The 15,744-nt window shown below is 34.2% G+C and overlaps 1 protein-coding gene across 6 annotated transcripts in view; it reads left to right on the top strand.

Moving 5' to 3' along the window:
* The window catches only part of LRBA (LPS responsive beige-like anchor protein), a 367,496-nt gene that overhangs the window by 250,348 nt on the left and 101,404 nt on the right, over window positions 1-15,744 (top strand). For all 6 annotated transcript variants that reach the window (XM_085222195.1, XM_085222196.1, XM_085222197.1 and 3 more), the window contains exon 45: window positions 14,511-14,651. In XM_085222195.1, the coding sequence (XP_085078321.1) occupies window positions 14,511-14,651 (141 nt within the window). The remainder of the gene's footprint in view (window positions 1-14,510; window positions 14,652-15,744) is intronic.

Here is a 15,744-nt window from a genome sequence, read left to right as displayed (position 1 = left end):
ACATCTGCTTTGTGTACCTTGAATTAGTGCATAAAATAAGTGTACATAAAGTAAATTTTAATAACGACTTCATTGATTATATTATTTTTGCAACCTGTTTCCATTTTTTGTCAAATTGTACTGAAAATATGATGCAATTAATAAAATCAATACATAAAAGGACTGCCCAGCTATTATACTTCTGAGGATCTCCTTTTAATTGTATTTTAACATGTAAACTTATCAGCTTACATGGCATTGTAGTCCTTACCTTTCTCTCAAAACCGTGAAATGGAATCACAGAATGGCTTAGGTTGGAGGGGACCTTAAAGCCTGCCCAGTTCCAACCTCACATCATAGGCAAGGTTGCCACCCACTAGATCAAGCTATTGAGGGCCCCATCCAACCTGGCCTTGAACGCCTCCAGAGATGGTACATCTGCAGCTTCTCCGGGCAGCCTGTTTTTGTGCATCATCCCCTCCAATTAAAGAATTTCTTCCTAACATCTAAACTAACTCTCCTCGCTTTTTATTTAAAGCCCCTTGTTCTGATAGTATCAGATGGTGTAAAATGTTGCTCTCCTTCCTGTTGATAAGCTTCTCTCAAGTACTATAAGGTCCTACCAGAACCTTCTCTTCTTTGAACCTAAACAAGCCCAGCTCCCTCAGTGTTTTTTTCATGAAAGATGTGCTCTTCATAAGACAGGTGCATAAGTAGAACTAAATGCAAAGTAGAACAGTTTTTCTCACTTTAGGTTAGATACCAGACTTGACTCTGTTAAGAAGTTGGATAGTAAACTTAAGCTATCTTTAGCTGATTTTTTTTATTAACATAATTTTAATGTTTATAAGATTATTGAGAATGAGTCCTGAGAGTGCAACTTTATCTCAGAACATTTAATTGCTTTTCTAAAAGAATGCAAGTCATGCCTGTATATGTAATGGAAATCTTTGTCATACCTATCTCAAATTGCAGAACTTTAGGTTTTGGTTTAGTGTTCAGGCATTTCTAACAACGTAAACTTCATAGCTTAAATTTAAAACTTTGTGTTGGATAATGGATTCATAACAACTATCTAAAAATATTAACTATCAGCACTTCGCTAATTTTCAACTACGAAACTGTTTGACTTGTAACATATATTGTGATATTTTCATTCTTACATAATTGCCTTTAGAGTAATGCTTCAAAATAAGTGATAGTTATGTATTATAGTTGGTCTATGCTTTTGTACTGTTAAAGGTTTTAAAAATATTTAAATATATTTCAATTAACACTTTTCATGATTTTAACAGTCCTACTGTGGGACTTGCATAATTATTCTGATCTTGCAGTAAAAATGTAAGGTGTATATTTTTACTTCTTTTGGATGGTAAGAAAATTAGAAATGAAAATTTCTTTAAAAGTTGCAAGTAAACGTTATGTATTGTAAAGTGACAAATATGAATAACAGTTTTGTTAATATATCAGCCTCAGTTAGTAAAGATTTAAAGAACTGTAGTGCGTAGGTTAAACCAACACTTTATTTAAGCAATTTCTTTTGGAACTGTTTTGAACATCAGTCACACAATGATAAACCAAAGCAACTGAAATGGATTGTGGTTAATATTACTGTCAGTCTGACAAACGCTCCTGACAAATGCCAGGAGTGCACTGCTAGTCTGTTACCCTGCTTTGACTTCAGTGTTTATTTCTTAAGAGGTTACTATGGTTTGGAAAGAGTATTACATATTATATGTATAGCTGCATATATTTTATGTATACAGCAGACACAGTTTCCCACCAGAATGTGTCACATTCAGAAGCACACATTTTTTTCTTTGTTCATTGGAAGCAATAAATTTTAATGAGTTTCTGGACTTGAGTAAGGGGAAAAAAATGAAGTGAAAATACTTGGAATACATTGAGTTATCAAAGCATGATTTTACATTCTCAAGTTTGTTATAAGATCTTGTATGTAAGTAGCTGTTGATAATTTGTCTTTTAAAATTTTTGCGAGATCATAAACTGACACTAGCAGAAGAAAATTATACCATTCTTAAATCTTATTTTCTCTTCACCATAGCTACATGTGTATACATTAGTATTTTATTCTCATTTTCATCATTTTCTTGTAGTACTTGATAAGTCATCATCAATTTTGTATTAGCTGTTATGTAAGTAATTACTTCTGTTCCAACCTAGTGTGTGGGGGAAAAAAAAAAACCACAACAAAAAACAAACAAACGAAAACCCCAAATCTCTCACCTACAGCAAAAGTAGCATTTTTAATTGGTATGTGAGACCCAATGATATCAAATACATGTTTTTATTGCTATGACAAATCAGACTAGGTTTTTTATTCTAATGTGTACTTCACTGTTCAGTGTTCTTCAGCATATCAGTCACAATTGAGTTACAGGCTGTGCATTTCAAGAGCATAAATTCAGTATGTATAACTTGTGCTTGAATATCTTTCCATGTGAGGAGGGAGGGAGGGGAAAGAGCATCTTATTTCTTGTTACTTTTGGCTCAGAGATAGAAAGCAGTAGCTGTTTTTATCTGCACCTATTGTACATCTGCAGATATAGCAAGTTTGGCTACCAGGACGTTAAAACTTAGAGACATTCTATGATTAATGTTTTTTGCGTAGGAAATGTAAAATAACATTTTATTCATCTCATGTTCCAACACAGGAATCAATGTAGTGTGCTAAGTAAAGCTAATTAACTCACAAGAATTACTCAGTGTCCTTCTAAGCACAGAATGTTTTTCAGAATTGGACAGTGAAAGAAGGTGAGAAGAACAAGGTGAGATGAAGCCGTAATTGATTCAGCAGTGATGGTTTACTTCGTTAGTCATTTGCAACTGCAGTTTGGACACTGAAAACTTCGACATTTATCATTGCTGAATCAACAAGTTCCTTGTTACTGCCTTGCAGTAAATTCATCATCAGTACCTTTAACAAAAGATAGCGCTTAATTAAAAACGTTCCAAACCAAGACAGGATAAACTCTGAAAGAAGGTGTGGATATTTTTCCTCTTCTGTAGCTGTATATTAGAGTTCTTGTGCAAAGACCTGCTTGTGCAAAGAGGTTTTCAGAGCTTGACATCTGACATAATCATGTTAAAATAAGCTTTGAAGGGAAAGAAAGCGTTCAAACAGGAAGCAGTAATCTAATCAGTATTTTGATTTTTAGGGATGTGTGTGTTGGTACCCTTTAAGAAACCATTATAAAGCAAAATCTAGATGAGAGAGCAAAGTCTTTCTTCCCAGTCTGTCATCTTTCATAAAGAGAGAGGACTAAGGAGGAAATAGCAGGTTGTGGTGAGGTCTGTACTTGTTTTCTGGGAAATCTGGATTGAAGTACCACTTCAAAGAAAGCTGTGCAAGCGTATGAAGTTCTCTTGTTCGCATTCTGGGACAGTGCTATAATCTTTGGATTGTAACAGGCTTTCTTTGTTTGGACCCAAGTATTTATCACAGACTAGGAAATCGTACCAGTTAAAATGCTCTACAGTCTGATATATTCCTCTGAAAAGTTTGTTTTTAGTAATGTAAGGTTTTTTTCTACTTAATGGGTGTAAAAAATGATTTTGTACGCTTCTGCAGTGCCAGTAACCCTCAGACAGTTGCCTTCAAGGGCAACTGTGGGTAATAGAGGTGATCAGTTATCTTCTCTGACGGTTGATCTGTTTTATTTGGACACATTTGCCGAAATGAGGAAACAAAACTACAAACGGTCACACGGCTGTATAAGCGATGTGATGCAGTGCCCTATTCCCTGGCTCCCGAGATTGTTTTTGCAGCACCTTGGTCAGACACCCCGCGGAACAAGTCTATCCGTCCGATGGGGCACTTCAGCACCACGGAGAGGGGCCGCGCCAGCCAAACGCGAATTTTCAAGGGTAGACTTCTTGTGCTGATATCTTGAAGTCTCATGCAGCATTTAATTTTGGACTTTTTCTGAATTTTCATGCATGTGGTTTTCGTGCATTTTTTTTTTTGTTGCTTATTTCTCCTACAGAGACCTGCTGAGACTGAATCCTCATCTAAGTACATCTTTGTGATGATTTATCTCCACATTCCTTCTTAAATCCATAGTTTAGGTAGAATTTGTTAAATGTTTTAGGAGTTTCCAGTGCTTTGTAACACTTCATCCTATGAGTTTCTTTTTTCTTATTTCTTGTCAATTAGCTGATTATATTTATCAATTTGTGCCTTCAATGTATTGTAGATAAAAAAAGCATGTGGAAGTGGATGATACCATTCATCACTACCTTTCTGGTTTTTTTCTTCCTTATTTGCATTTCAGGTTTATTTTAAGCTTAATCAAAAAATGAAGAAAATTTTTTGGATGTTTGAAAAATAGTTGATGTTTTAAAATCTTGCTTTTTGCAGGTAGCTGTTGTCTTTCATAAGAAAAAAAATTGTAAGATGATAATTTGGCAATACTGGAAGACTTCTCTCCCTCAAGGAACAGTAGTGTTTGTAATATAAAGATAAAAAGAGTAACTGGTAATTAACAATGAGCTTTCAAAATGCTGTTATTCATTTGTATCTGATGTTATTCTCCATCCTACACTTGTTCAAATGACTCGAATGTGTAGAGATTTCTAGTTGGAAATGAACTGTGCATGGTTCATAACCCTTAAAATGGTCACAGAAAACTGTGGGGCTCGTGTCTGGCTTTAAAATATATTAGCAATTAAAATAAAGAAATTTTACACACGTTTTGGGCAATCACGGAAATATGAAGAAAATAAGGCAACAATTGTTTGCTGTATCTTTATTTTTTTTTTTAATTCTGGAATAAAGAAACTGAAATAGTTACCAGATTCAAAATAGGTGGAAGCTTTTCACACATTATGCAGCCAAGTTTTGGAATTTGTGCCTTCAATGTATTGTAAATTAAAAAAAAAAAAAAAGTGAATTTTTATTGAAAAAACACGAAAGAAAAGTGCATTCAGAGCACTAAAAGAGCAATAAATATACAAGGGCTACTCTGAAAAGCAATGCTTCCTATTTTATTCTGTTTGCCCGTGATGTCAGGGGTGGATGTTGGTGTGGGATGGCATTAAAGGTTGAACCTTCCTACCAATACTCTGTTACATTCATCAGCACTTGCTGAATGTTGATGGAGACCAAAGAATGGATATGAGCACAGTGAGACAGTGGGTAGTGCATTTCAGCAGTGGTAACAGCAGTAGTGAGTTACTTCTGCTGATGCAGATTTTTTTGAGCATATAGAAATACAGGCTTTTGTTGATTGCTGTTGAAAATGCATAGCGAATAGTTGTGATGATGTTGGTGGAAAAAAAAAGTGTTTTATAGCTGAGAATTTTTCTTTGTCAAATGGTGTTATTGTGCTTTTTGTTGTAATAAATAGGAAATAGTTATGGGACAGTACTTCCCAAGTGACCAACATCATATTGTTAAAGAAATCTGGATCACTAGGGTGAGAGAGGGCATGTGGGAGTGTATCACTCTATGGTTCTCCTGTTTTACAGTTTTTCATAATTTGTTTCCTTCCCATTAGAGAGAAAATGTTCAGCATCACAAGTTTCTTGGTCTTTCCCATCGTAATCATGCACATGGTTTTTTTTTTTTTATGTGCCAGACCAGTAACAAATTACTGCTATTTTCTGAAGTCATTGTTACATATGATCACTTCTGGAAGTGAGGTTTTTTTTTTCCATCTTTGTATATGGTTTCTGGGTTTGCTAAGCTGTCATAAACAATTTGTCAGTTTGCTGGGGAAACATCTTGTCTATACAACTGTTGCTATGCTTTAGCTGTACTAATTTTACGAGTTTATATACTCAGCTTAATACTTCAAGGTCAATGCTTTCATTGATGTGACGTTGTTTTATGACTTTAAATTACTGTGTATTTTATGTCTAGTCTAAATAGTTTTTTTGTCTGATTACAGTAGTGCTAGACTTTACTTTAAAGGCAACTTCTGGTTTATAAAAACATTCAAATAGCGAAACTAAAAATATGTGTAGAAAAGAATAAACAAAGAAAAATTGCTAGTGGGAAGTAGTGAGAAATTGGAGATGATTCTATTGCCCTTAATTTCATCTAACCTCTTCTAATATTATGATGGGTTTTATTACATTGCTTTTTTGGGGGCTTAACTAGCACCAAATTTGCTTTTACAAAAAAGTTGTGAAAAAGAGTAGCAAACAGACCTTCTTCCTAAGATACTTTGGAGGAGGGAGAAAGGCATCCTGTGCTTTTCTGAGAATGTAAGTCTCTGTCTTATATTAACTCTCCTTCTCACTCTTTTCACTGCCTCCATTGCCATATTATTTCCTCTTCTTTTTCTCCAGCCCTCTGTCTGTCTTCTATTTCTTTCTCTCTTTTTTTTTTTTCCCTCTCCATTTTTTTGTAAACATAATGCTGTTGTAAATTCTGAGAATTTTGCCATGGCTCTTTCTGGTACTACATAGCTCCAAATTGCAGTCTGCGAAACAGTTAAGGAGTTAAGGACACTGACACAGTTGCTAAATCTACTTAATTTTAGCATATAAGAGGAGAGAACATGTGCTGCTCAGCCAAAAAGAATGGCAGACTCCATTCTTCTATACCACTCTGTTACTCTAAGTCACCAGCTTTGGTTGTTATCAATCAGACTATTATGACTATTACAAAACCACAGAGTCAAAGCATCCCTACTACAGATGAGTAAATAATTCATTATACTGTTTCTGAGTACATAATGTATTCTTGGTTTACCAATAGCCAAAGAGAGCAGTTTATATATAAAGCCAGACAAAAGCAAACAGGAAGAGGAAATGTAAAATGTTTCACAGCACATGGAGGATTCCTGATTTGAGTGCTAAACTCTATCCAATTTCTCCTTTTACTTAAGTAACCAATATTTGCAGCTAGCATCTCATTTTTATAGCCTTCTAGTGTTCTGTTTGTAGGGCTTGATGCTTGCACATGATGGACGTTTATTTTGTTTATGCTTAATCTGTATAAAATATGAATTTGTGTCAGCTTTTTAGCTTCTAGTTCTGTGATTTTAGTACAAGTGTTAAGGAATGTTTTTATTTCTGATTGTTTTGTATAGATCTGGTGTTGAGTGTGGTGGCTGTTGATTTCTGAGACAGTGCCTTCTGTTGACAGAGGAGTATCACCTTTGAAGGGAAGACAGTGTTTTCAGAATCAGCAGCCGTGATTCAAGTGCATGTGGCTTTTCCCTAGATACTGTTTCTGGAAATCCATAAAGGGATTTTCTTATTTTCATGATTTTTAATAAGTAGATGATGATGCAGAGATTTCTTGCACTTGATATCGTGGACTGTATATGCAAACAGTTGCTTTTGGCTACCTGGGTTCTTTTGTGCGTAATGCAACTGCAATGCCATACCCTCTTCAATTCTGGCAAACAGTTTGATTTCTCCTCCTGATTCACAGGGACGTACAACATCCTTTCTCCCTGACCTTTTGGAAGACTACAAAGCATAATAACTCACTTCAGTTTACCTTCCATGTGGTATAACAGTGTAATCCGATCTCAACTACGCAGTGCATGAAACATTAAGTTTTCCTGAACGATTAATTAAACCTTACATAAAAGCATGTGTGTTCTTAATTAGTTTGCAGGTTTGCAATTCAGTTGTGCATTGTTTCTAGACAGTGTTTAGTTTTGGAATCTGTTAAGTAATTTATGGCATTTCATACTACTGTTAGCAGTAACTGTGAAGACAAAAAAAAGGAACCGCGGGATTTTTTCCTTTAAATTCAAGTTCTTTGAAGAATTTAGGTGGCCTAAGATGTATCTTGTGAATTTAGTCATTGCTAAACATAGTTTTTGTTCATTTTTTTGTGCTTAAGATTTACTTATAATCCATTTATTAACTTTGGACTTTGGGAATCTTCTGTACTTTGCGCTGTTGTTAGTATTTGTATAGACAGAAGCTGTAGTTGTTAGACACTTTTAGGTCAGGTTTTGCTACTGTCTATTCTTGTCTCTGAGGTATGTTGTGAGCTCTTTAAAAATCCTAAAATTAACTGTGGTAATTTCAAGTGCATATAAATATGCCCACAAATACTCCTCCAAATACTTGAATGCAACTAATTTCTGCTTTTTTCCAACACCTTTTTTGATTTTTTGGTTTCCATAAAATAGAGAACTGAGTCCAGAAAAAAAAAAAATTCTGATAACATAATGTGATCAGGTATGTTTTTTGAGAAAGTAATTTCAGAGAAAGCTTGTAAAGAGAATCAACTGGTTTTTTAAGCAGTATGTTTATTTAAAAAAAAAAAAAAAAAAAGCTCAGTGGTTTTTGGACACATACCTTTAATTAAATTTATTTTAGAAACTAAGAGATAAGAGGATTATGGTATTTTATTCCATATGCAGTGCATCATGAAATGCCCACAGACTCTATACATGATCAAAATGCTGATCACAGTCTGCTAATTCTACTTGTCACTTAGATAAAATAGTTGCTGGGAAATAGTTGTTTGCATCCTAAGCTGTGTGTGCAAGTATTAAGTGAGGTGGCTGGTGGCCAGTAGTGTAAATAAATTAAAGATATATCTTAGTGAAAAATTCATTTGCATGTCAGAATAACTGCAAGTTTGCTGTACTCGAGTGCCCTTGTCTAGCTTTTGTTGCAGTCATGCTCACCAAGATGTTTATCAAGAGATATTGAGTATTTTAATATGAAATTGTAAGAGAAGGGCCAGTCCTGAAGTTCATCCTGCTCAATATCGTGCCTCTGTGAATAGCCAGTAACAAGAACCTAGTGAAAGAAGAAAAGAAGGAGAGCACACAAAGCATCATCCTTCCCTTCAGATAACCTGTCATATCTGACAGGCAGAAGTTTAAAGACTTCATAATCTGGAAGAACACTTTGCACAGTGTTCAATGGCGACTGGTGGTCTTGTGGTATTTTTTTCTTAATCCATTTGTGCATGTTTTGTATTGCTTCCATCAGCAATGATTTCAATTTAATTATATGAGAACATGCAGATGTCTTTGTTTTGTAATTTGAATAATTATGGCATTTTTAATTTAATCTACTCTCTGAAGTCATATGAAGTCTTTCTTGCTTTTTTGCAACTCCTTTCTATACCTGCAGATGATTTAACTTCGGGCCTACATTATAACAAGAGGAGCTATTCCTCAGAACTTTTTACATTTTCGTCCTATTTGATTCCTTTATCCTTGCGAATTTTCAAGTGCTGTAATTGTTTGAGATGTCTGTGTTCAGAGTAATGGATTAGAATTCTAAGCATGAGTGTAATGACCTATCAAGAAACTTAACTAGATGGAACATTAAGAAATGTCTAGAGGACGGCTACTCAAAAGTCCACTGGAGATGTATGTTAACCTTAGTGATTGGAAGTGAACCCAGTGCAGTTATATACATTTTTCTGATTTCATATCTTGATGTAAAAAATTATAGAGTACACTCACTAGTGTTAATGACTATTACACAGTTTCAATATGGTATATACAAAAAGTTTATAACTGTAGGATTTCTTATTTCTCTAAGAAACCACATGAAATTTGAGTAGCTGCTTATGTTGAGGCTCTCAAAAACAGTGTAATGAGTGACTGAAATATAATTTACAATAACATTAAGGATTGTGTGTATGTATCTCTAAAAGTAAAGCCTCCTATGAGTTTCCACAGAAACTCCAACAAAGAGCACTATAGTACTGTTTAATAGAACAAATTCTCAACTACAGAACACTATTTTTCAACATCATTATCACCATTAGCTATGCATTTTCACTAGCAATCACGAGAGCCTGTATGCCATGCTTGTAAAAATCTGCATCAGCGGAGGTGACCCACTGCTCTGTCACCACTGCTGAAATGCATATTCCTCTACTTTACCCTGCTCAATGCACTATTTGGTGTCTCTCGATATTCAGCAAGCATAAGTAAATTTCAACGTGTGCCATTTTTTCTGCATTAAGCAATGAATTGACACAACTTTATTGCATACACTATTCGTGTCAGATGCCATTTTGTTATACTGTCCGTCTGCTGCCGTCTGTTGTACGGCAACAAAGTGTCATGGAATATTGATAGGAAGCATCAACTTCTACTGTCATACTATCAACATCTGCCTCTGATGCCATGGGCCAGCAGAATATAACAGGAGGCATCACTTTGGGAGCAGTTTAATTTGAAAATAGAGCAGTGAAGATAGTATGTTATCTAAATGCTTACTGGGGCAGATTACAAAGTTTCTGTCAAGTTATGTCCGCTGGCTTCTGCCAAATTTTGATGTTTGAGTTCATGGATTCCCCATCTTAGCTCGGTTTTGGTTGTAGGATGTGGACATCAACTACAAACCCACTCTTTCAGAGCTGAATTGGTAAGGGTTTGTTTTCTCCTTGGTAGATAATTTGTTTTCTTGCTTTTAAGTTTTTCCCAGAGCAGCTCAAGGATCTGTTTGACAGATCAGTGCAGGGAGTTCAAACTGTTCAGCAGGTGGTTGTGTTTTCTTTTGGGTACAGTTCTTCAATGACTTTGGGTTAAATGTGGGTTAAAGGTAAAACGTCCTCTAAAGTAGTTGAAGGAGTTGCAGGATAGCATTTTTAAGAAAACAGTAGTTGGCTATTTGAGAGCAAGAGTGCTGTGTTTTAGCAATGAATGAGAAGAATTTTGGAGGGAGTATGTCATATGGTGTCCTTTCTCAAAAACAAAAACTACAGATGGAAGATTAGTGATTTTTATTATATGAATCTCTTTCCAGATATTTCCCAAATGACAAACATTAATAAGGTTGAGTTGCAATTAAAACTTTGCATCTTGTCTTTATGTTTCTGTCTGGGAAAAAGAAGTTTAACTTAAATAAACAGGAAACTCTAACAATATTACAAATGCTGGCTGCTTCTGGGAGTTAATTATGTGCTAGTAATACGTACGGTAACTAAAAAGCAATTCTTAAAAAATGCAGTTGTGGATAGATTGCGAAAGAGTGTACAGCACTTGGCTTATTTGTAATAATGAGACTACTAACAGTGGAACACTGAATAAATTTCAGATATTAATGTCTTAAAATATGCTGATAAAGTGGGCAGGGCATGTTAAGGCTGGAAGAAATACCTTAAAATGGAATATATGAGGAATTTATCAGCTGTCAGTTCACAGTTTTGTATGTGAGAGAGAAGCTATGTTTAAAATTAAGTCATTTAAAAAGTGATGAGCTATAAAAGTTAATTGGCTAAGAAGTTACATTTTTTTGTCATGGTGAAGTTTTGTAATACAAATTTTTAGGGATGGTATTTTTGCACACTTTTGCTCTGCTTATGTTAGCTAATTAGCAGTTTTCCCAAATGTGCATATTCCTTTTTTAGCAGTGTCTTTGTTCTTGAACACATGTGGCTAAGTCCAGGAGAGATTCTGCCCTGTTTAGAAGAGCAGTAGAAGTTCTGCTTGTCAGTGTTAGAGGTGTTTGATGGTGCAACAGGGCCTCTTTTGAAAATGGAGGCAAAATGTGCCACTGTTTCAGTTTGTCTGGCACCAAATAAGATTAAGGACCAGCAAGTATAACCATACACCATAGTTCCTGGACATATTTAACAGCGGTAGATCAGTGTGTTTCTCAGTTATTTTTCAACAAACAATTCTTTGTTCCATGTCAAAGAAATTGATACTATAGATTGGTACAAAGTCTGAGGCTCACTTTATTCAGCACTTGAGAAAACAAAGAAAACAAAAACTTCCATTCACCATTTCTTTCTACGTTTTGGACCATTTTCCATCATTCAGATGTACTTGAAAACCATATGAGTTAGTCATTTTTTCAGTACAGTTTGATAGCTTCGTAGCTGTGACTTCTTTTGTCTTGACTTATGTAATGTCATCCACTGTTTTTGCTTGTTAGAATTTTTGTCTACCTTTTTTTCCCCCGAAGTAAATAATTATTTTGAGCTAATACCTGATTTTCTTATCTTAAAAGAGTTGCTGTAAAGAAAATATAGTCTGAAATTTATGGATGTGAAGGTTTTTAGCCTGTGTTTCCTCAGTAGTCTGAGGCAAAGGGAAACCATGTTGAGTAGTGCAAATTTCTAGTCCCACAGCTACATCTAGCATAGTTTCAATTTACTCATCTCCCTTGCTGTTCATCCACAGAGGAGAGAATGTAATCATGAGTCCCTGTTAGTTTTGGAACAAAAAAAATAATTACAACGTTTCAATTGAATCTTTTACTAAATTAGAAGTCAGAGGATATTCAAATAATGCTTATTTGTGCTTATTTTTTGTAGCTCAAGCTCAGTTAACTGTTTACAGTGCAGTTTAATACACTAGAATCACCTCATCCTTAAAAGCAGTTGTCAGAAAAATATGGGCCTGCCTGGTAGAATGTATTAGCCCAATACATTGTCTCCATTTTATTATGAAGCTGCTGGGGAAGCTGTGATATACAGCACTGTCATTACAGATCTATTGTTAGAAGGGTCCTACAGTCTTCTGTGTGTTGCCATTAATTTATAGCAGTAAACAATATGTAGTCTTCCAACTGCAGCAAAGCAGAATCTTTTAATGAGGTGGATGTTATTACCACAATAAATCAGTGCATTCGTGTAATGTATAATTCAATGTGTGTATTCCCACTGTAACTTCTCTGAGTAAGCTGATAGTGTATCATTGTCAGTGCACAGCTCCATGGTTCTTTTTTTTTTCCCTAAGCTTTCTTTCATTTGGGGATTTTTTTTTATTTGCTTGCATATAAATGTGACATGTCTTGATAGTTGTCCTGTTGTGGGCTTCAGAAACCAACTGTAACAATAACAGCCAAAATCAATACTGTGGGTTCTGGCTATATGGATCTCTGTGTGATGCCATTATTATTTTCTTTCTTCTGAAAATAAAATGAAATCAATTCTAATTGTGTTTAGCTTTATATTCAAGGAATGTAATTTTATAACTATTGATTTGAGCCATACTCATTTGGAGAGTAATAAAAATAGAGGCAGATAAAGAGAAAGCATAAATTGTTACAGAGCGATACATCACAACACTGTTCCTATTTTAATTCATATAATTTGTCTAATGATGACCTTCTTTCTTCTTTTTCTCCCCCTCAAGCATAGCCAAGTCTTTAGGGAAAATCAGTACATATGGAGATTCTAAAATGGTTCTTGGAACAAAAAGACTTCTTAGAGTCAGTTTCGTTCTTCCCTGGAATAAATTTGTTAAATCAGATAAAAATCCTTTTATACAGGAACTACTTGTTTTAAAGGGTTATATTTCAAATTAGTGAACTGCAAAAATAGTAATTAACCTAAGATGTTTTCTTTATTCTACTGCAATTTGAAAGCCGCTTTAAGTAAAAAACGTAAGATAAGATCTTAGGTCATTCATAGATGTACTCTATCCTTGAGGAGAAAGTACTTTGAAGCTGCTATACCAAATTTCATGTGAGCTACAAAAAAGCAGATATGTGAAAAGTAATAACTAGAATAGCACAATAGTTTTTTGTTTGAACTGTGCTTGAATTACTAACTAGGTTTTTGATTGTGTTTGGATACTTCTAAAGTTTCTTCTTGCCTTGTAGTATATTTATTTATTTTTGCAATACAGAAATAAGAAAATCATTTTGCGCATTTTCAAGTTACACTTCAGGACTTTCATAGTCTTTTCAGATGGGCATAATTTCTTTTAATAATATACAAATAATGTTTTCCATGCATACACAAAATGGTATTATATATTTGTTCTGCACATATATAAGAAGTTGTTTTAAACCACTTATAGCGTTATACATGTGCAGCAGCTATATTAACTTTTGGGTTTCTCAGCGCTGAATGTGAAATGTACTCGTTTTTCCATATGCCTTATGTCAAATTCTGCTCAGGAAATGCATGGCTGTTGATACCAAAGCATTAATTTTCTTACGTCTTTGTCAGTCTTTGTTCATTGCTTACCTATGTTGGTGAAAGTTTTTTTTTTTTTTTTTCTCCAAATCATACATAGGCTATTTGTATATCTTATATCCACATTTTTGTATCAATATTCAGCTATTTTATTTGCCTACTGCAGTGTTTCAGGTTTTATTCATTAAGTAACATTTGTCTTGAGATGGTAAATAGAAAGCATACAAACGAGAACAGTAATACCAAAAATCTGCACTGGTAATATTCTTCCACCCTTTTACTTGCTATTTCCCCCCCCCTAAAACTTCCAAAGATGTGTTTGGTTATCACACTCAACCCCCTTCTCCCTCCCAAGCACACAAGTTAATGCGTCTTTGTCCAAGACATTTTGCGAACTGAGTTTCGGTGATCATCTATAATCAGTAGTAAAAACAAATTATGCCTATATGGATGTAAAAGAAGCTTTTGTTTCTCCAATCAGTTTTGTTTGTGTGCTTGGGATTCTGGTGGGAAATAGAGAGATTATACAGCTGCTTACAAAATACAGCACCTGCATTTGCAAAATACCACACCCATTATTTTCCACGCATGGTGATACTAATTCTTGCTAAAAAGAGCATGGGAAGCATGTTGTGATAATACATCTTGTTATCGTTATTTGCTTACGTATTTATTTTTACAAACTTTGTAGCCTATTGGTGCTTTGAACCCAAAGAGGGCAGCGTTCTTTGCTGAGAGATATGAATCATGGGAAGATGATCAAGTTCCAAAGTTTCATTATGGTACACATTATTCAACTGCAAGTTTTGCACTCGCATGGTTATTAAGAATCGTGAGTATATTGTTTAAAAATATATTTCTTTTAAATGATAATAAAAATTAAAAATAACTAGCAATGAATTAAACTAAAAGCAATGGCACAGGAGAATACTAAGTTTTTTGAAGATCTGTGATCAGGACCTTAGTTTGATTTCGTAGTTTGAGCAGAAAGCTTTAATATTTACTGTATGGACTTCTCTAATCAGCAGAACTTTTTCTCCTTAACAATTACTTTTTAGTGTATTTTCTTATGCTACTTTAAACATAGTTAACTTTCCTCCCTTGCATATATTCTAAATGAACTATACACCAAACGTTTGTGGTTTCTTATGAAGGTATTTCATTTTCACTTCCTAATGATAATAAATGAATTATTTTCTGAGACTTTATGATATAAATAATTTATTCTTTTTAAATTTGTTGCAATTTGTATGCAAGTTACTTTTGAGACGCTACGTATTGGTAATATATTGATTAAACTAAGTATTTTTCCATAAGATTGAAAGGCAATTTATCTCTTAGAAAGTAATTTCTTTGGGAAGGCATTAGCACTACATCATTAATTAAAGCTTGTTAGAATGGTACAAGCATACATAAATCCTTGAAGTAATTTATAGCACTTAGCTAATTTCAAGCAATTATCCACTAATAAGTGCTTAAGTGTTCTTTAACTAAGAGGAGGCTTTAAAATCTCAAACGTTTTTCTTTCCTAAATCACAAATTACATATTTAACAATAACAGTCATAAAGCTATCAGTATTTAATGCTGCCATCTATAGTAATAGACTACCTTTAACAAAATAAAACGTATTACATGCTCCTTTTAAGAAAATCTAAGGAATATTGAACTTTTTCATATTTTTGAAAGCAATTAATTGTGGCTTCTCCCCCAGACTTTGAATATTTATTTCATATGCATTTGCTTTTCTGTATCTGTATTTATGTGCATAGAATAGAAATTAAATAATTGATTGAAGAAATAAACATAATTTTCTATTTCTCACTCTTGGATAATAGAACAAACTTTTCTTTGATTAAGCGTGTATCTTCCAGAAGAACAGCACCATTATTAACCTAACCAGAAAATAATGAAAGAATTCCTAAAA

This window comes from Meleagris gallopavo, chromosome 4 (genome assembly GCF_905368555.1).
Source record: "Meleagris gallopavo chromosome 4, MGAL_WU_HG_1.1, whole genome shotgun sequence".
NCBI classification, from domain to species: Eukaryota; Metazoa; Chordata; class Aves; order Galliformes; family Phasianidae; genus Meleagris; species Meleagris gallopavo.
This window is presented reverse-complemented; position numbering and strand designations above follow the sequence as displayed.